Raw genomic sequence first — 22,772 nt, 5'->3', positions numbered from 1 at the left:
ATTTCCTTTATTTGGATAAAGCTGAATTAAAAGTAGTTTGTTCAAGGAAGTAGCCTTGGCAGAAGAAAGAATAGTGCTCTGTAGAAAAAGGCATTCAATATTTAGAAACTTTTCTGAACAGGGGTGCCTGGGTGGCTCAGTCAATTGAGCATCCGAATTTGGCTCAGGTCATGATCTCACGGTTCGTGAGCTCGAGTTTCACGTCAGGCTCTGTGATGAGAGCTCAGAGCCTGGAGCTGCTTTGGATTCTGTGTCTCCCTCTCTCTGCCCCTCCTCTGCTTGTGGTCTCTCTCTCTCTCTCTCTCTCTCTCTCTCTCTCAGAAATAAACATTAAAAATTAAAAAAAAAGTTTTTCTGAACAAAAATAAGAGATCCTGAAAAGAAAGACAAAAATATTTTAAACTCTGTTGTCACTGTGACAGGATTCATGATAAATTATCCCACAGCCCCTTGTGGCTTAAAAGGAAGTCTTGAAGGAGTAGCCCACTGTACCTCAATCACATAGAGAAAGCCTCTTAAGGACCCCTCTGGATACACAGAAATACTGCATTATTTTAAAATGAGAAAACTGACTAGATCAGTTAGGTTTATAGCCCTCTTCTCACAATAAACCTTCGTCTTTGGCAAAGCACAAATGGTTGCTTGGTTTATAAAGGTAACTTGTTGGTGAGACGTCAGCACCAGCAGACCCTACACACTCTGGTCTCTCCCACGAACCAGTTACTTCTCCCACACAGAGATGTTCCTGTTTGTCTTACTGAACATCGATTTAGTTGTAGAAAGTGTGGGAGGAGAAGGGATGCTTTAGGGAAACAAGATGCAATCACAAAATCAGAGGCTCTAAAAGAAAAGTCAGAGGAGGCCAAAAGAAAAACATAATCATTAAGACAGCATTTCTCCTACTCAAAATTCACACAGATGTTATCATTCAGCACTAGTGCAATGCTGCCTTGGGTATACTCTGGGTGGAGTTCTTTATCTCCCTCATTCTTTTTTTCTATACGTCATGATTTAGTTGGGAGGGACAGCACATCAGTGAAAGTCTTCCTAAGGAACCATCTTGGTACAATTTTGTGTACATATCACAAAAGGTAAAGATAAATCCAATGTGAGCACCAATTGTAAAGATAAGCCTTCAAAGCAATCATAAAACAAGTAAGATAATTATTTATATTATATATATATATATATTTGTCTTTCATTAAAACCTTATAGCACACTAGAGAGAATAAAGACTACATGGCTGCTACCGTGTAAAATGCTGGAAGAAAACTAGTCAAAACTGCTTCTTAGATGTACAATTATGATTACTGATGTCTTTTCAATGAAATCCTATGTGGTTAAAATGAGAAACACACAACCTGGGAGAAATGTCTATTCCACATTTCAAGTTGTGATCTGCTGCATTGGTATGAGTTTTGGTGAAACCTGGTAAAAGAAAGAGAAGAAAAAATGACCAAATTGTACAAAACCTCATGGCATCAACATCTCTTTTCTGAATTTCCAAACCTGAATAATGTTGGCAACAAACAGCCTTGCCACAGACATCACCTAGACTTTCCTCATTATTTTCCATTCTAAACCAATGAGACAGAAAACTCTTTCCTGTTTACGTTGTGGGTATATAGTTCTCAACCTTCTTGCACGTTACAGTTCCTAAATTAAGCATCAGTAAGACTGGCAACAGCAAGAGGGTGGAGGAACAGACAGAGACGATAAAGGGTCCAGAAAACCAAGCTCTCGGAATGGATCACTGAGCTCTGAGATTGATGCCTCTGAGAGTACCCAAAACAGAGACACAGAGGAAGGCACAAGTCTCAAAATGCTCAAAATAAGTCTAGTCAATTCCCAATGTCGTTGACACAATGTAGTCTTTGGATTAACTGGGCCCATATTAATGAAGAGATACATGATCGATGATGAATTTTATCAGAAATATCATAATCAGAATGGAAATGATATGAAGGCAGTAAAAAGAATCCAAGTTATTTTTAAAAAGGAGGTAATAGCATTAAAAATATTAAACGTTGACTAGGTTTATGTTCAATATACAGAACAATACATGCATTCCTAGAAGACTTGAAGTAGAGAAAAATGAGGACAGGTCTACATTTAATGGTAGAGCTGGTGGAAGAATAAAGTTAAATGTAAGTGATTTGGCTTAATTATGACTGGTCCTTCAAGGCAATGTCAGGTACAGATGTCTTCATTCAGTCTGGCAAATATCCATGGAGTCCTATTAAGTAACAGTCCCCATGGAAAGCACAGTGGGGGCATATTAAAATCTAGATGATTTTTGAGCTCTTCAAGAATGAAGCGATTGAAGTGGGCCTAGCCTTCCAGAATAAGCAGTTAATATTTTGTTAAATTAATGAAAAAATGAATGAATAAATGGATTAAATAAGCCTCAAAGAATTAGAAGAAAGGTTTTAATAGAGGTTAAAACAGTATTAACAATAGGAGTAGACAATTATTTGGGTTTGATGAGGTTAAACATTTTTAGTTCATTTATAAATTGTTTCTGTATTAGCTCTTCACAATGTTAAGAGCTAATGCCCCCTTTTCCATTTTTCTACTAAAAGAATGACACGATCAGAGTAACAAGGATCGGTATGGCTTGGTATACAGCTTAAAATAAATGACAGCTCATTCAGACCTGCCAGTTCCAAGAGCAGATATATAATAATAGACAAAATAATAGACATATAATAAATAGTCAAAAATCACAGCCCACATGTGCATAGATCTTCAACTCTACTGAAAAGAACAAAAGACATATGGGCTCTGAGTATTTAGAAAGTGTGTCTCACAAACAACCCATTTTCTTTTTTTAAACAACAGAGCATCTGTAGAAATAATTTAATGAAATGAAACTCTATTTTTCGGGAAACAGATCATTTCCAATAGATGCTTTATAGCATTTCCTTTAAAAGGAAACTGGACACCTTAATTTTATAACCTAAACATCTGATCACTTTCCTTGGCATACTGACCCTATTTTGAGCTCTTAATGTCATTTATATCCTCAATGTGGACTCTGACTTATATGAAGAAAGAAAGAGATGAAGCTTTATGTAGACTGACTTGGCCCGCCTATTTTTGTAATGAAAAACACCTACTAAATCACCATTTTTCATCCTGTTCTTGCTCAGTCTCATCAACATTTTAAGCCCATGCAGGCTGAAGCAGATCATCCTGCCAAGGTGATCTACAGGTAACACAAGACTATATGATTTAGGTGTAGAATATAAGCCAACAATTTGTTTTCCCAGTCCATTGAAATCCCAATGGTATACAATTTAATTCTGGTTATAATGCCAGTTCATAATAGATACGGAGTATAAATTTATTCAACTTAGCAAAGAATATGTACACCTGGCCTCTTCCAAATTTCACTGCAAACATATAAATAAGCTGTATTCTTACTTAATTTTTGCCAATGGTGGTTTAGATGTATTCCTGCCTGTAGAATAAGACCAAGACCCTTGGGAGTAGGAACTACACCAATTTGTTCTATTTTATTCACATTTCATAGCTCAATGTGGGACACAAATGGGCGTTCAATAAATAATCATGGTTGACTGGAAGTTTATTTTACCTCTGGAAGTTTATTTTACCATGTGATTTTCAAATATGGATTCAATTTTTTTTAAATCTAATTAAAAAATAAAAACAGAAGGAAATAATGTTGTTTCAAAAAAGGTCCACAGACATATATGGTAAAGAAAAAAATATTTTATGTAACACAAGCATGCATTAGAAAAGAGAGAAATGAATAACCATTTGAATTAACTACTCAGTGGAAAAAGAGACTTTGGAGATAATGCAATTTAAGTGATGGCATATCACTTTTCCCTTTTCTTTCTACTTTGGCCCATCAAGTAACTGGCAGGAACACACTGAGTGAAATACAGGAATCTGACATTTTCATTAGCTTGTCACAGCTTTAATAGGAGAAAATGTTAGCCAACACATTTTCAAAATTACTCAGACCTAGGTTTTCACCCTTTTTTCTTTATTATGCAACAACCTGGTTGTCTAACTATTCCCTTCTAAAATGTTTATTTCCAGGTATACATTGAAGACTGAGTGGGCCTTTTCTCAAAAAGGAATTTTGACTAACTTGTATAAAGTTATATAGAGAGTAAAATGGTACCTATCCATTAATAACCACATGGAATATCTTCTAAATTATGATGTGAAACACTTATTTGAATTATCAAATTTGAATTTGAATTATTTAATTATTAATTTAATTTGAATGATCAAATGAAGAAATGTTACCCTCAATATAATTTTATTATTGTATGTATTTTATTGATAACCCAGCTATTACACAGAACATATTAATTAGAGCATTCTAGTCCCTAGCATTACAGAAAAACAATCTGCTACATGTGATTTCACCCATCAGAATCTAAAGAGATGCCACTGATCATCAGATCCTCAAAAACTAGCTCTTTTGTTGAGATGGTTCAGCTGATACTACACCTTTTCATTTTCACAACAACACTAATATGCAAATTCACATCTTATCTCAATAGCCTAATTTGGAGGAAATAAGATTACATGTCAATGTCAAAAGAGAAAGAGGGTGATATGGTATTAAATAAGAAACCACAAAGATATTTTTCAGTGCATCAACACAGGGAAACTAGCACTTAAAAACAAAAAGCAAAAAGCAAAAGCAAAAAGCAAAAACACTAAAACACCTTTTTCATCCTGACTTAACTACATAAATGGGAAAAAAAAAAGCAGATAACAACAAGGGTCCTTTCTTTGTATATCCTCTTTCGTGGCAAAGAAATGAAAATCATGAGGATTCGAAAATATTACCTGACGAAGAAGAGGTTAACTTACCCACAATGGGGAAAAATACAAAGAACAGCTGATAGGTAAGAAGAATTATTTGGTTCTACCACTGAAGTAAGGGATTCTAAACAGTGAAAAGTATAAACAGATCTCATTTATTCTCCCTAAGGTTACTAAAAAGCTAATTAAAGAGGTGGGTATTTTTTTGTTGTTGTTTTTTGGTTTTTTTGTGCTAGGTATTGCTGACAGACTTTTTTCCAAAGGGAAATTCAAAAAGGTTAATAGACAAAGACCCTCAGACAGTACCATAAACAGTTATATATGGATAATGAATTATTATGCAGCAAAATTGTTTTTATAGAAATTTGTTATGCATTAACAGGTACCAGCCAAGCATGTAGTACCTAAGGAAGAAGTGTATGAAATATATGCCTGATTTATCAAATAGGTTTTGTTACATTACTTTCTCCAGGATGGGTAGCTGCAACATTTCTTCCCCATTATAACTGTATTTCATTTTAACTAGTAAATCCCTTCTTAAAATGTATTTGAAAAGGAAATTCTTTTCCTTCAGCTTTTCAGAGACATTTCTCCTTTATTTTGATTAACTTCAAACAGACTGAACCATCCTCTCGACCCCCATTAGATGGGTGATCAGTGATTTATAAACAAGCACTTACATTAAAGGGTGACTATATTATAATATTATTATTTTTGTTTTGAAAAGTGATTTGGGGATTTGTTTAATTATACTCCTCTGGTGTATTATGTGCTTTGTAAGTCTGAGTTTTTATGCACTACGTTTTTCTTTAAATGCAGGATATACCTATTTTGTGACTGTAACTCAGTGTCAGAGCTCAACGTTCCAACATGTTCAATGGATGGAATAATCAAGCATCGAAGTTAATAAAAGAGAAAGCCCTAAGTCATAGGTGGATTAAAAAATAAGGGAGCATCATTTCTCCATGTGTGGCTCACATCTTGGAGTTAACAGAGTCTAGCCACAGCTCTGAGAGGTAACCCAAGAACAGAAGATTTGCAAGGGACTTTACAGAAAGTAGCTTTGTGTTCAAGCTCCACCTTCTGTTTCCAGCAGCCCCTGGTGGTTCCTCCCCCTCCTGCTTCTGACTCCTGAGCCAAAGGGTGGCCGTGAGTCAGAGCCCGTTCCTGCTCCCACCTGCTCTCATCTGGAGGCACCCTTCCCTTCACTCCTGTTCTCTGTAAAGGTCAACTCCAAAAATGATCACAAATTAATGGTTCATGTCCTGTAAACACCCATTAATCAAGCTCATGATATAGGACAAGTGGCTGGATTTATTCACAGAAACACTTACTGCAAAATCACACCCAGTGCTCTTTTTGATGTCATCCACGGTCAGGCCTTCCCAGAGTTCAATCAGAGTCAGTCCTTTCTTGTTGTCCACGTCAAACACAGCCTGTCGGAATCAAGAAAACGACAATGACAATTTCCATCACAGTAATTATTTTACAACACAAAACAGAAACAACCTCTCAAGTTCTTAAAGGAGAGACAAGACCGAGGACAAAAGACTCTGAAAATCAGCAATGAGAAAATGTCAACTCTAATGGTTATATTTTGGTGAGAATAAATGCCAGCTCTCTAATCGGCAATTAGTTGTGGAGCACTGTTGATGTCAGAAGATAAATGAATGTTGACTACTGATGGCACATGCTACTACTGTAACCAGTTTTGGGTTTTTGTTTGTTTTGTTTTGTTTTGTTTAACTACTTTCCTTTAGTTAGGTCTAACACTTCTGGTCAAAATTTCAGTTAGAAGAATAATGATGATTTGAAGGAAAAAAGGAATGAAGAAAGGGAGGGAGGGAGAAGATATTTGGAAGGTGAATGTACAAGGATGGTGGGGGAGAGCTGATCAATGCTGCTAGGTAAAGAGTTACAGGAAATAAAAGAAAGCACTTCGAAATGGTTATGAGTAATTACAAGGGGATAGCTGTCCTGATCCTGAAGGCCCCCCCCCCCCCCCCGGTAAATATTACAACTTTCCCTTTTAAGTCCTGCAAAGACACACAGGTCCAAGAGGACAGCATGAGAATCTCCCCCTTGGTATGAAAATCAAATGAAGATGCTCGTGTTTAGGACAAGCATGAGAAGGCTAACCTCACCTTAATGTTCCTTTACAACATTGTGGTTGGTAATGCCACATTGTAATGCCCATTGTGATTGTATTGGTACACTCACACATTGGTAATGTGATGGTAATGCCCATTGGTACAGTATGACCTCAGCACGAAGACTCAACTTGTTGTACCTGACTTAGGATACCTGCCATTTGTTACACTTAGCAATATGACAACCTGAGTGGAAGGGACTGACAAAGTCATTTAATATAACCTCCCGCTCAGGAATTCTTCCATTCTGAGATGGTCGGCTCTGCTGAGAGGCTTCCGATGCCAGGAGGCTCACTTGTCTCAAGGAAGATTAGATGGTCTATGAATGGGCAGCTCTAACTATAAGAGCCCAAAACTGCTTCCCTCTTTCACTTGCTGGATCTACAAGCAAAAGGCACTGTTCCCTCTCTTGGCTTTCACTACTAGTTTCCTCTCTCTCTGACTTAAAAATTATGCTCCTCATATCCTTCCCCTCTTCAAGGTTTACCTTACATTCAACTATTATTCACAAGCTGATCTTTATTTTCAGCTAGTTTGGAACTCAAACCCAAAATTTCCATTTTAAACACTCTTGTGGATAGGAGGCTAATATGAAGACACAGCAACCTGTAGAGGAAAGAACCCTGGCTTTCGAGCTGGACTGGAATTTCGGCTCTGCCACACACTAGCTAAGTGATCTTTGGTGAACCTGCCTTTGCATGTGTACATGGATATCAAAAAACCCTACTTCCCAAGACTGTTATACAGGACAAATATAACAAACATTATCTGGGCACCTGGCATCATGCCTGAAGCATAACAGGGGCACCATATACATGCATGTTCTTTCTCCTTAATAGCTTAACTTATTGTCACTTGTGTGTGAACTCAAATCAAAGCCCTAAAACGGTTATTAGTCTCCCGTTAACTGATTTTTCCCCCTTGAGCAAAACATTAAGAGGACATGATACCTGAATTCTATGTTTGATGAATTTACAGATTACCTGGTTGATTTTACTGGAAAAGATGATTTAAATTTTAGAGGAAATATTCCAGAAAACTTCCTTTTTGTTTGTACATTTTTATGTTCCTAAAAAATAAAAAAACCTGTTTTTTCAGTAAAAATATGTGTTTTGAGAAGGAAGAAAATGGTCATTTAGGAATGTCTGTATGCTACATTAGCTTATTTAATTCCAAAATGACAATTAAAAAAAAATTTTTAATGGACACTTTTGCTTTGTAGAAAATGTGTCTGGAGCATTATTCATACTGATTTTCTTTTCCCTGCATTATGAACAACTGTAAATTTATCAAAATAAAACAAATTAAAAAAAAAGAGTCTCTAGATTATATTATTAAGAACAGGAAGGGAAGGGATTTGGGGAAAAGATAACTGTAGTGTCATGAATATAAGCCTTCAGTGATCAGGGAGAGAAAATCTATGGCAAATCTACTTACTGCTTTTAGAAAACTTTTAACACCTTTATCAAACTCTAATTAGCTCTCAAGGTCATATACTGGAAAGCCAAGCATCTATTATTAAAATGAAGGAAATTTACTTTTGAAATATTTAGGAAGATTTCCATTTAGCAGTATAAAGTATAAACAAAACCTTGATAAAAATGGAGACCACATTATAGATAAAGCAGTTAATCATAGCCCAGCTGCTGGCGAAGAAAGCATCTTTCATAACCTCATTCTAGCAGTACAAAACTAGGAAATCAGGGTCAAAAATCTCCAAAGCCTCTTTCAAAAGGCAAACTAATGGAATTTCTTTAAAAGTTGAAAATGGAATTCTAGGGGCATATCTGCAATGGCAGGGTGAACACATTTATTGCCCTAATGGCACCGCATTCTCATTCAGTCATTCAACAAATATGCATTAGAGCACCTACTATGTCAGAGCCACAGGGGTAAATGTGCACCGTTCCCTTCCTTGGGGTTCCCACAGCTGTCTTTCCCTTTGCCCATTTTTATCTATCCAAAGTCATCTACGCTAAAGGCTTCAATTATCCTTTACTAGGTTAATGACTTCCACAAGTTTGGTCCAATACTGACTTTCCTTCTGAGCTCCACATCCACATCTCTGTTTATCAGAAATCTGACTGGACGTTCAGGATGTTAACATGTTCAAGAATATCAAACTGGGTGTGTCAAAGCTGAACCCAATCTTTTACTGCCTCCCACCGCTCCTCCCTGTCTCTTCCTACCGTCTGGACTTCATTAGGAAAACTTAGGAAGCACCTCTGTCTCAGCAGCCTTGTCCAATTCATCATCTAGCTAGGTTGAGTCCATCTGGGTCTCTCGAATCTCTCCTTCTAACCTGTGGTTTAGAACCGTGATGCTTCTGGCCTAAATCACTGAACGAATCTTCTAACTGAACTCTGTCTCATCTCTTCTCCCCCTACTCTGCATAAAAGCTACAGCATTCTTTCTAACATGCAAATCTAATCCATCTAAAATCATTGAAGGGCCTCTACAAGCAACATAATGGCAATAAATTCATATCTTTCAGTACTCACTCTAAATGTCAATGGACTAAATGCTCCAATCAAAAGACACAGGGTAACAGAATGGATAAGAAAACAAGATCCATCTATATGCTGTTTACAAGAGACCCACTTTAGACCTAAAGACACCTTCAGATTGAAAGTAAGGGGATGGAGAACCGTCTATCATGCTAATGGTCAACAAAAGAAACCCAGAGTAGCCATACTTATATCAGACAATCTAGACTTTAAAATAAAGACTGTATCAAGAGATGAAGCAGGGCATTATATCATAATTAACCGGTCTATCCACCAAGAAGAACTAATAATTGTAAACATTTATGCACCAAATGTGAGAGCACCCAAATATAGAAATCAATTAATCACAAACATAAAGAAACTCATTGATAGTAATACTATAATAGTAGGAGACTTCAACTCCCCACTCACAGCAACGGACAGATGATCTAATAAAAAAATCAACAAGGAAACAATGGCTTTGAATGACACACTAGACCAGATGGATTTAACAGATATATTCGGAACATTTCATCCTAAAGCAGCAGAATATACATTCTACTCCAGTGCACATCGAACATTCTCCAGAATAGACCACATACTGGGACACAAATCAGCCCTCAGCAAATACAAAAAGATCGAGATCATACCATGCATATTTTCAGACCACAATGCTATGAAACCTGAAATCAACCACAAGAAAAAATTTGGAAAGGTAACACATACTTGGAGAGTAAAGAACATCCTACTAAGGAATGAATGGGCCAACCAAGAAGTTAAAGAAGAAATTAAAAAGTATACGGAAGCCAATGAAAATGATAACACCACAATCCAAAACCTCTGGGACACAGCAAAGGCAGTCATAAGAGGAAAGTATATGGCAATCCAGGCCTTCCTAAAGAAGGAAGAAAAGATCTCAGAGACACAACCTAACCTTACACCTTAAGGAGCTGGAAAAAGAACATCAAATAAAACCCAAAACCAGCAGAAGACAGGAGATAATAAAGATTAGAGAAGAAATTAATGCTATCGAAACCAAAAAAAAATAGATCAATGGTAGAATAGATCAATGAAACCAGAAACTGGTTCTTTGAAAGAATTAACAAAATTGATAAACCACTAGCCAGTTTGATCAAAAAGAAAAAGTAAAGGATCTAAATAAATAAAATCAAGAATGAAAGAGGAGAGATCACAACCAATACAGCAGAAATACAAACAATAATAAGAGAATATTATGAGCAATTATACGCCAATAAAATGGGCAATCTGAAAGAAATGGACAAATTCCTAGAAACGTATACACTACCAAAACTGAAACAGGAAGAAATAGAAAATTTGAACAGACCCATAACAGTCAAGAAATCGAATTAGTAATCAAAAATCTCCCCCAAACAAGATGGCCTTCCAGGGGAATTCTACTAAACATTTAAGGAAGAGTTAACACCTATCTTCTTGAAGCTGTTCCAAAAAACAGAAATGGAAGGAAAACTTCCAAACTCTTCCTATGAGGCCAGCATTACCTTGATTCGAAAACCAGAGACTCCACTAAAAAGGAGAACTATAGACCAATTTCTCTGATGAACATGGATGCAAAAATCCTCAACAAGATATTAGCCAACCAGCTCCAACAATACATTAAAAAAATTATTCACCACGACCAAGTGAGATTTATACCTGGGATGCAGGGCTGGTTCAATATCCACAAAACAATTAATGTGATTCATCACATCAATAAAAGAAAAGACAAGAACCATATGATCCTCTGAATAGATGCAGAGAAAGCATTTGACAAAATACAGCATCCTTTCTTAATAAAAACCCTCAAGAAAGTAGGGAATAGAAGGTTCATACCTCGAGATCATAAAAGCCATATATGAACGACCCAATGTTAATATCATCCTCAATGGGGAAAAACTGAGAGCTTTCTCCCTAAGGTCAGGAACAAGACAGGGATGTCCACTCTCGCCACTGTTATTCAACTTAATATTGGAAGTCTTACTCTCTGCAATCAGACAACACAAAGAAATAAAAGGCAACCAAATCAGCCAGGAGGAGGTCAAACTTTCACTCTTCAAAGGTGACATGATACTTTATATGGAAAACCCAAAAGATTCCACCAAAAAACTGCTAGAACTGATTCATGAATTCAGCAAAGTTGCAGGATATAAAATCAATGCACAGAAATCGGCTGCATTCCTATTCACCAACAATGAAGCAACAGAAAGAGAAATCAAGGACTCGATCCCATTTACAGTTGCACCAAAAACCATAAAATACCTAGGAATAAATCTAACCAAAGAGGTGAAAAAATCTATACACTGAAAACTACAGACAGCTTATGAAAGAAATTGAAGAAGACCAAAAAAAAAAAAAAAAAAAAAAAAAAAAGGACAAAGATTCCATGTTCCTGGATAGGAAGAACAAATATTGTTAAAATGTCGACACTACCAAAAGCAATCTACATAGTCAACGCAATCCCTATCAAAATAACACCAGCATTCTTGGGGCGCCTGGGTGGCGCAGTCGGTTAAGCGTCCAACTTCAGCCAGGTCACGATCTCGCGGTCCGTGAGTTCAAGCCCCGTGTCAGGCTCTGGGCTGATGGCTCGGAGCCTGGAGCCTGTTTCCGATTCTGTGTCTCCCTCTCTCTCTGCCCCTCCCCCATTCATGCTCTGTCTCTCTCTGTCCCAAAAATAAATAAACGTTAAATAAATAAATAAATAAATAAATAAATAAATAACACCAGCATTCTTCACAGAGCTAGAACAAACAATCCTAAAATTTTATGGAACCAAAAAGACCCCGAATAGCCAAAGCAATCTTGAAAAAGAAAACCAAAGCAGGAGGCATCACAATCCCAGACTTCAAGCTATATTACAAAGCTATAATCATCAAGACAGTATGGTACTGGCACAAGAACAGACACTCAGATCAATGGAACAGAATAGAGAACCCAGACATGGACCCACAAATGTATGGCCAACTCATCTTTGACGAAGCAAGAATGAATATCCAATGGAATAAAGACAGTCTCTTCAGCAAGTGGTGCTGGGAAAACTGGACAGTGACATGCAGAAGAATGAACCTGGACCACTTGCTTACACCATACACACAAATAAACTCAAAATGGATGAAAGACCTCAATGTAAGACAGGAAGCCATTAAAATCCTCGAGGAGAAAGCAGGCTAAAACCTCTTTGATCTTGCCCTCAGCAACTTCTTACTCAATATGTCTCTGGAGGCAAGGGAAACAAAACCAAAAATGAACTACTGGGACCTCATCAAAATAAAAATCTTCTGCACAGTGAAGGAAACAATCAGCAAAACTAAAAGGCAACTGACAGAATGGTAAAAGATATTTGCAAATGACATATCTGATAAAGGGTTAGTATCCAAAATCTATAAAGAAATTATCAAACTCAACACCCAAAAAACAACTAATCCAGTGAAGAAATGGGCAAAAGACATGAATAGACACCTCTCCAAAGAAGACATCCAGATGGCCAACTGACACATGAAAAAATGCACAACATCATTCATCATCAGGGAAATACAAATCAAAACTACAATGAGATACCTGTCAGAATGGCTAACCTTACCAACTCAGGCAACAACAGATGTTGGCGAGGATGTGGAGAAAGAGGATCTCTTTTACATTGTTGGTGGCAGTGCAAGCTGGTGCAGCCACTCTGGAACACAGTATGGAGGTTCCTCAAAAAATTAAAAATAGAACTACCCTGTGACCCAGCAATTGCACTACTAGGTATTTATGCAAGGGATACAGGTGTGCTGTTTCGAAAGGGTACATGCACCCCCATGTTTCTAGCAGCACTATCAAACAATAGCCAAAGTTTGGAAAGAGCCCAAATGGCCATCGATGGATGAATGGATAAAGAAGATGTGGTATATATACACAATGGAGTATTACTTGGCAATCAAAAAGAATGAAATCTTGCCATTTGCAACTATGTGGATGGAACTGGAGGGTATTATGCTAAGCGAAATTAGTCAGAGAAAGACAAATATCATATAACTTCACTCATATGAGGACTTTAAGAGACAAAACAGATAAACATAAAGGGAAGGGAAAGAAAAATAATATAAAAACCAGGAGGGGGACAAAACATAAGAGGCTCTTAAATTTGGAGAACAAACAGAGGGTTACTGGAGGGGTTGTGGGTGGGGGGATGTGGTAAATGGGTAAGGGGAATTAAGGCATGTACTCCTGAAATCATTGTTGCACTATATGCTAACTAATTTGGATGTAAATTAAAAAAAAATAAAACTAAAAAAAAGTCTAAAAATAAAAAATAAAATCATTGAAGGGCTCCCAACTGCCTTCCAGATCAAATTTCTTAACAAGGTGTTCACATTCCTTTACAATTTAGCCCTTCACTGTCTTTTCAACTGTAACCTTCATAGTCCAGTCCTGCCCTCGCTCTACATTGCTCCGCTGGCAGGTCCTTGGGTTGGCTGTTTATTCTTAATAGCTCCACAACTCTGCCTATTTCCTTTCCTTAGCCCAGAAGGGCCTCTTTGGTCTTATTCTAACTTGTAAAACTCCTACTTACCTTTCAAGACTCATCACTGAATCTATCAATTTTCTCCATCAAGAGAAGTGTACTACATTTATTCAACAAGCATTTGCTGCGTATGAGCAAACATCATGCAAAGTACTGGATAAACATTGACGAGTGAGACAGGCAGAGCTGAGAGGTTATTTCAATACAGTGGTCAGTGCTGAATTAGGGTACGTACTAGGATTCAGGGAAGCACCCAGAAGACTTGTGGAGAGAAAGGAAAGACTTGCCAAAGAAAGAAACATATAGTTGAGACTTAAAAAAAATGAGCAGGAATTAGCTGGGAAGGGTGAGAAGAATATTCTAGGGAGGGAAACAAGATGTGCAGAGTCCCAGAAGAACATGGAGGGTAGGGAAGGCAACACCATTCACAGCATTTTAACATATGAAGTGGGGAGAATTTAAAAGCAGAAAGAGAGAAACTGAGATTGGAGGAGAAAAGGTAGAGTCTGTGAAATGCCTTGCAAAACCCATTACAAGTCTGTATCTGATACCATTCGAACCTCTCCTGACACTCTCCCCAGGTTGTTAGGCAGACTTCTTCTCTCCTGTGTTCCTAACTCCTCACCTGGCATGGCTCTTCTCACATTTATTACCCTAGCCTCGCTCGGGTACTGCCAGATGCACGCTGTCCAGCCCTCCTGAATGTGCTCCCTGGGGGCGGAGACTGATCTCTTTTCCGTAGCACACTGCTGGTAATACTCTAGTTCAGACAAGATGCTCGCAAAATCCTTATTAAATGAATAAATGCATAAGACAACAATGTGAACAGGGAGAAAGGACAGATACAAGTTTTTATAAATGGCAGTAAAGTTAAATAATAGTCTGTTATATCATAAGGAAATGTAGGTATGAGATGACAGGTGTCCAAATGAATGGTGCATGACTGAGGATGAGGCACAGGCAGGAGTGCGAAGATGGCCAGAAACCTCTTCGTGATCAGGAGGAAAATTGCATGAGGCCTAAAGGATGGATAGGATTTGGGGAGGCAGAGTTGAGTGGAACGTATTGCAGCTAAGAGCAGTGAACTGGTAAGAACTAGGCCAGAGAGCACATGTAGTGGGGATGGGGGAGAGGGCTTACTTAGGAGAAGAGGAAGATCAATGGGAAAATGTTGGTGGAATTATCCTTAGAAGGTCTACCACTTCATTAAAGAAAACAGGATTGAGGACTGCTTTGTCGTTATTTTCAAAGTAATAGAATCTTTTCAGTAAGTCCTGTCACCACAATTTTGTAGGGGTTCAAGAAGCGGTAAGACTCAGGGAATGAATGGTGAAATAAAATATTCTGTAGTTTTATCCAATTTCTATTCTCTACAAGTCATCTTTATGGAGCTCCACATAAACACTCCTAGGGGAAGGCAACATTTACAACACAATGCTCTTTAAAATGTGGGGGCCCCCAGGTGGCTCAGTTGGTTAAACATCTGACTCTTGATTTCGGCTCAGGTCATGATCTTACGGTTCATGAGACTGAGCCCTGCGTCAGGCTCTGCACTGACAGCGTGGAGCCTGCTTGGGATCCTCTCTCTCCCCACATCTCTCTCTGCCCCTCCCCCGCTTATGCATTTGCTCTCTTTCTCTCTCTCCAAATAAATAAACATTTTAAAAAATGTTTAAAAAGTAAAATGTGGATCTGTCAAGTACTATGAACCTCTGAACCTACTTCAAAGGGCTGCGTTAGGGTGCTTCTTACCACACTTCAGTGAGAGGCAGCAAACCAGACTAATGCCAAGATGCTGTCCCTGTGGCTCTTGCAAAAAGAACAGCATCCAAACAAACCAACCCTGATACAGATAATTTTGTTTTTTGGTTTCATCAAGACACTGAATCAAGAAAACGGCACCCTCCTAGCTCACTTAGGAGAATTATGTCATTCCAACATTCTAGGTTCAAGTCTGGGTCAGAAAGATGACTGTAGACAACTGCCAGTGAGGCTTCTCTCAGATGTGAGCAGCTTTCAGTCACACCATTACCAACATTTTCCATCTAAGAAGAAAAAATCTAGAAGAGCAGTAAAATGCCTCATGTGTTCTGAAGTTCTTTTTATAAAAGAGCTGAAAGCATGCAAGAACCACAGAATAGATTTCTTGGCTCACTGTGGGCCTTTGAACCCAAATGATGAAAACCCCAATTTTGACAGAGTTTCCTAAAATGAAATCAAACAATTTGTACTTGTGAGTGGGAAAGCAAAGAAAGGTAGGAATGATTAATATATTCTTAACTTTATATACATCATCCATCTTAGACACGTTAATAGTCCAAGTAAAAGGATGAATAAAACTTCTCTTTGATTATATATACTGTCAAAGTTACCAAGGACAGTAGTGCAATTGTGTATATGCTGCATGGTATACACACCAGAGAGGTGCATGTCAAGGATTCTACATATAGAAACATTAAATTGACGAATTTTCCTATTCAGTCTACCCACAGATTAACTTAATCCTATGACCACCAACATACCCTTTTAGAGGGTGATGAAAAAAAAATCTAAGAATTCTTATAAATAAGAAAAAAAAGTGCTGGCTGACATTAGAGGAAATGAAAAGAGGCACTGTACCTTTTCAGTAATGATGCGGTTGACGCACTGCTTTCCAGTCAGTGGCAATGTACATTTCTCCATGATTTTATGTGTATTTCCCTGTTTTAAAAAGAAGGAACATCAAAAGAGTAGTTAGGGACCAATTCTTACTTAGAAGTGGAATAATGATAGGACACACAGGAACTATCAGAGAAAGCATCTCCTAAGTACAGGCTGTTTCAAAATCTTTGCACAGTCACGCTTTTGCTTTCTTTCTGGGGATAGCTTCTGTTCCTAACATAATTTAGGGAGAATACCAAATGGATAGCAAAAGCCAGAAATGATTTAGTTGGGAAACACCTTGTCATAAATTTAAACTCTCAAGTCTCAGTCCTTATATATAACGTAAGAGAAATTTTACTTCTAGTATCCTGCTTCCTTTTCCTTTTCAGGGAATGGTCTCCTCGACAAACACGAACTATTATTCACCAAGGATAAGAAGCATGTACGAGATGCGAATGTGTAATACCCTTCTTAAAATTAATTTTGTTAGAAAAGTAAAACATACATGAAAACACCAATGCCTAGCCTCCTTTACTTACTTTTGGACCTGCTCTCAACAGGAATCAATTTTTTTTTCTAGCATTTTCTTTTGTATCTATACATTTTCCTATTACCTCTTCTTTTTTACAAACTGGGTTCCATGCTATTTGTTTCTTGATTAATTGATTTTAGACACTATGTACTAACTTCTTATTGTGGTACATGAAGACTTAACTCTCTTATAAAACCCTGTCCTCCGTTGTCATCTGCACTTCTTCATTAGAGCTAGGCTGCAAACTGTAGTTAACTCAATGGTTAGAATTTACACCATTCTGCCTCAATGACCATGTAAAACTGTTCATCGCTGAGCCAGGCAGTATAGTATACCATGGTTTTATTTACTTTCTCATACCGCTGTTTGCTGTTCCTGGAGTTTGTCTGAGCCTCAGTTTGCTCATAAGTAAAATGTATGAGCTGTCCTAAATCTGTATTTTTCCTTTTAACTACTGTACCCTTTCTTCAAACATAAAATAAAAAGGGAGTAAGAATAGATAGAAAGCAGAGTATTTATACAAAGAAAACAAAACCACGAATTCAGAGAGATGTATGAACCCCTATGTTTACTGTAGCCTTATTTACAAGATATGGAAGCAACCTAAATGTTCATCAATAGATGAATGGATAAGGAAGATGTGGGCACACACACACACAGGAATATTGTGCAGCCATAAAAATAATGAGATCATGCCATTTGAGACAACACAGATGGACCTAGAGAGTATTATGCTAAGTGAAATAAGTCAGACTGAGAAAGACAAACAGCATATTTTACTCATTTTACTCATAAGTGGAATACAAAAAACAAACAAACCTGAATAAACAAACAGAAAACAGAACGAGACCTATAAATACAGAGAGAACTGATGATTGCCAGAGGGGAGGGGGTGGTGTGCTGGGCAAGGCTGGTGAAACAGAGAGGGAGATAGATGCTTCCAGTTATGGAATGAGTAAGTCGTGGGAATAAGAGACACGGCACAAGGAATATCGTCAATGATATTGTAACAGTGATGTATTGGGTCAGATAGCAGCTACGCCTCTGGGGATCACAGCATCATGTACAAATCTGCTGAATCGCTATGCTAAACACCTGAAACTAATATAACACTGTGTGTCAACTATACTCAAAAAAAGAATGGAAAGCAGGTTTTCACCCATTATACCCCTTCCTCCAGCCTACATCCCAATGTAGACATGGCCTCTGGGCACCTGTACGGAAACACAATTGAAACATTAGCTCTGATGATCTGATTATAATTATCATTAAGCTCCTTTCTAAGTATCAAGCAACAGGAGCCTAATTTAGTATTTCCCTTGAGGATGAAAGCTACTTCATCATATTCTAGATCTTCTACTAAAAAATGGAAAAATGCTTCTACTGATTCTTTTTGGGGCCTAAAGCCACCATACATGGTGGCTCAGTTGGTTAAGCATCCAACTCTTGATTTCAGCTTGGGTTGTGATCTCACAGTCATGACATGGAGCCCTGCTTAAGATTCTCTGTCTCCCTCTGCCTTTCTCCCTGGCTCATGCTCTTACCAAAAATAAACAAACAAATGAATAAATAAATAAATAAATAAATAAATAAAATTAAAACACTACACATGATGTCATAATCATCTTTCGACATCTTACTGTTTTACCACTAAAATAAGCACCTGCTATCTGGCTTATATCTCTCTCCAATTTCTGTCAGATCTACTGTACAGTCATAGGCAAGGAATTTCAGATAACTAGGTTTAATTAAAAAGATTTTGTTCCTCGCAATAAACTTTCAACTCTCCAATGCACCAGTAATTAAAAGGCTTTAGTGTACTTCACCCAGTGCATGGCACAAAAAGTATTATTTTTTGAATAAATGAATGGGAGGAAAATGAAAGGTCTACTGGAAATCCCAGATGGATTTCAAAAAAAGACAAACCCTACTATTTTAATTTAATCAAAATGAGTGCCAAATACATATAAAATGGATACACATTACGCCTTTAATAACAAGTTATATGCTTCTGGATCTTACTGTATAAGAAAATTTATAATTGTAGAAATAAAACCTCATTTTCACTTCATTTTTAATGCTCTACTTTCCTTCCCAGTTTCAAAGGAAGTTTGCACGTGTCACAGAAGCTTAATTAAGGAGCTGAAATTAATGATGAATATTCAAGCTTGTACAGTTGTCAGGTCTCCTTACATTGAATATAACTCAAATAAGGCATGTCACAGTGAATTCCAGGCCTGCCTGGGTACAAAGGGAGCAATCTGTGGGCCTCTGAAGAACATTTTTTGCAGGGAGCTCTTACTTTGTTCTCATTATTTGAGCAAGATCCACATCTGGTGTGAGCAAAACTACTTGGATTTTAATGAACAACGAACTCCATTTTAGGAGGAATCAGGAATTTCAACTGACAGGACTAACAGAGACCTTTCATGGACTATCTGCTATATAAACAGGATAGCGTATGGTTAAGAGTGTGGGCTGGAGCCAAAGGGCCTGAGGGTAAAGTCTGGCTCTGCTCCTCCCGGGCTGTGCAAAGTTCCTGGGCCTGGGCTTCCCCAGCAGCCCTCCCCCCATGGGGCTACCACAACGGTTCAATGAGATCCAAGTGTCCAGCACTTTGCAAGCGCTCAATAAATGTTAGCTACCATTTGTTTACACAAAACCTATTTGACAATTCCACAGTCTACCAGGAATTCTTTAGCTCTTATGTTCCTATAAGAAGTTAGACATGTGATTATGCAGAAAATGGCCTAAACCCAATTGCTGAGACCCACAAAACTAATGAAACCACAAGACGTTTTTGGGGACACACCATACGGCTGGCCTAGGAAACTGGCACCGGGTGTATTCTTGCAGTGAGAACAATGTAGCTAGATGACTCCATTCACATTTAGCTCTAGCACATAACACAGATAAAGGAAAAAGAGAAAATGAGAGGCAAGAGATTAAAGAATGTCACAATTTCAGTATTCAACAATAGGTTAGCTATGAAGCCAACATATAACTAACTCCCACTTCAGGGCTCTATTCTAACCATGCCTGGCTGAGCCTTCCAATGTGGCATGGCGGCTGCATAGATTAACGATTCACAAAGGAGGAACAATTGCTGAGTTTTCAGCATTTAAAATTAAATCCTAAAAAAGAGAGGCAGTGTAGTGTGTGTGGCAGCAAAGAACACTGTACGAAGAGTCTAAAGAGCCATTTTTTTTCATCTTATTATCTGCCATTTAATGGTCATTTGATGCCTTCAATTCTTTGTGCTGTAGTTTTCTGTATGGTTGCCTTGTCTTCCTCACCTGGTCACCGTAGGAATCACACAAAATGTTCTGAAAGTGTCATAAACTAGGAGAGGTAGAATCTACACACAAATATTTAGGGTCCGTGAGGTCTGCTTCATCCTTACCATTCTGCTTCTTTCTTTCTTCCCCAAGAAGAAATGCCAGAAAAGGCAGAGGAACAGATACCAAGTACAGCATTAAAAATGCTTTGACTAGTCCCGAGGGCTCCTGATTTCACTCGGTCCTTATTTGTGAACTTCATCAAAACCTTGATGAATCGCTAAATCTCTTCCTCTACCTGCCTCTCCACTTTTTCTCTTCCCCCCCCTTGATCACTTACAGGCCTCATGGCAACACCGAGGAATTTACCTTTTTCTTTTTAAATGACTTAGGGCCATAGTACTTTGTATTATTTGCTTCGTGGTGATCTCTCTTTAATTCTTTTGATATTTGTGTAAAATCCTGGACCTAAATTCTTCAGTAACGAGTCTGGTTAAGTGATAATAAATCCCCCTGGTTATCACTACAGTAAGCTTCATGTTATCACAATAAACTTAATCCCAAATAACAAGCTCTCTGTTTCACAACATGATGATTTTTGCATTTGATGTCAGCATTTATTCACCTGAGGCAACAGAGCGTGCATGTAATAAGATTGTGCTTTACATAAAACGCTATTGCTCATCTTTTCTGTTAAGTGCTTATTTTAAATGTGGCTGCAACATATTTCTTCTTTTAGGAAACTTCTTTGGGGAAAGCCCTAATGACCAAGTACAAAAGAAAGCAAATTCTAGAAGTTGGTTGTTCCTTAAAGGACCAAGTCTTTAAGCCTTCATTCATGCTACCCAAAATACACACCACCACACAAGCACCATATTCAAATGGCAACACTCTCCCTGTTCTTCAGGACTTGCTGTCTGAATATTATAATTCTAACTGAAGGAACTCCAACAGAGCTAGAGCTGTAAAATACCATGTGACTGAGTATCTAAGGACCACTACAGGCTGCTTTCTAGTCCCAAGATATGTACTTACACATTCCCAACATCGGTGAGCTCACTAGGAGAAGCACAGCGAGCAGAAGTATGTGAAGGGACTTACAAGACTTTGGGGAGATAAATAAAGGCATGATCAAAGGGAGAAGCAAGACATCTCAAGACTGCAGAATGAAACACACACACTTATAAGTCAGGAGAGAAGCAGAGTGAATTATGCCTGCTCCCTCTTAAAGCTTCAGGGCTTCCAGTAACTTGCTGAAAAGATGGGCTACGTAGGCTGAACTTTGTAAGAGAATATTCAGTACTTTGGAAGCACAATGAAACCTATGACAGATCTCTCTTTGGGCTTTTGCCAAAACATCATAAAAGCCTGAATGTCACTGCCACTTGCCTTTTCTTCTTCCCACTGGTCTCAATTCTTAAACCAGGTGAAAAAGCTTCTATACACATACACACACACACACACACACACACCCCACACACCACAAATACAAACTATTCAGGAATGCTGTATCACAAAACACATGACTGTCCAATCACCATTATGACTGGTGAGGTACACAGAAAAGAAAAATGGGACTGGCTAATGAAAGACAATCAAGGTATGAAGGGTAAAAGGTCAAGATGATATTACTCACACTGAATTCATAATCATGGGATATTTTGGCCTTTACACAGCACCTATTTGCTAGGGATTCCAACAATCCACAAAGGACTCGAACAGAAAGACTCAGCTAGCTCTGAGAACAGTTGCTATTACAAATGGTGTTTCTATGTGGATGTAATAACTGTTTGTGGCTACAGGCACATTCTCAAGGGGAAGACTAACCAAATGAGATGATACGCATAGCATGGCATTTTTTCTGAAAACAGCCTTCAGGGCTTTGAGATCTTAGAATACAAGGCCATTTTTCTGAAATGTAATATAAAAATCTTTATCATGGCCTTTTATTTTCTCTCCAAAGACTGCATCCTATGATCTCCAGCCTAAGGATGGCACAGCCCAGGTATGAACAGGAATGATTTTCTCTTTCCATTCATGAATTGTTGTGGTACCTCAGAAAGCTTCTCTGTGAGTCAGTTTTCCTTTGAAGAGCCACGGACAAAGTCTCAGAATTTAAACTTATTAGCTTAATTAAATTCTATAAGACATTTTAAAGAGCTTTAGGTGGACTGTGTTCTGCTTTTTTTCCCCCCATTATAACATTTTTTTTTGGCAGGCATTTCTATCATTAATGAAGAAATAAAAAGGCAAAACCATGCAAGCATTTCTATTTTTTTAAGGTAAATATTTTTTCTAAACAGATCCTAGCCACAAAAGTCTCATTAGCAAGTTATAAAATATTGACAA

General features: G+C 37.9%; 1 protein-coding gene across 1 annotated transcript in view; it reads right to left on the bottom strand.

Annotated features, from left to right (window-relative positions):
* Positions 1 to 1,163: 1,163 nt before the first annotated feature.
* OXCT1 (3-oxoacid CoA-transferase 1) overlaps positions 1,164 to 22,772 on the bottom strand; it is a 137,236-nt gene continuing 115,627 nt past the window's right edge. The window contains exons 15-17 of the mRNA XM_043599213.1: positions 16,590 to 16,670; positions 6,147 to 6,248; positions 1,164 to 1,428 (exon numbers count right to left, since the gene is read on the bottom strand). Of these exons, the coding sequence (XP_043455148.1) occupies positions 1,387 to 1,428; positions 6,147 to 6,248; positions 16,590 to 16,670 (225 nt within the window). The 3' untranslated portion in view covers positions 1,164 to 1,386. The remainder of the gene's footprint in view (positions 1,429 to 6,146; positions 6,249 to 16,589; positions 16,671 to 22,772) is intronic.

Source organism: Prionailurus bengalensis, chromosome A1 (assembly GCF_016509475.1).
Source record: "Prionailurus bengalensis isolate Pbe53 chromosome A1, Fcat_Pben_1.1_paternal_pri, whole genome shotgun sequence".
NCBI lineage: Eukaryota > Metazoa > Chordata > Mammalia > Carnivora > Felidae > Prionailurus > Prionailurus bengalensis.
The sequence above is the reverse complement of the archived record's forward strand: the minus strand, read 5'-3'. Positions and strand labels throughout refer to the sequence as shown.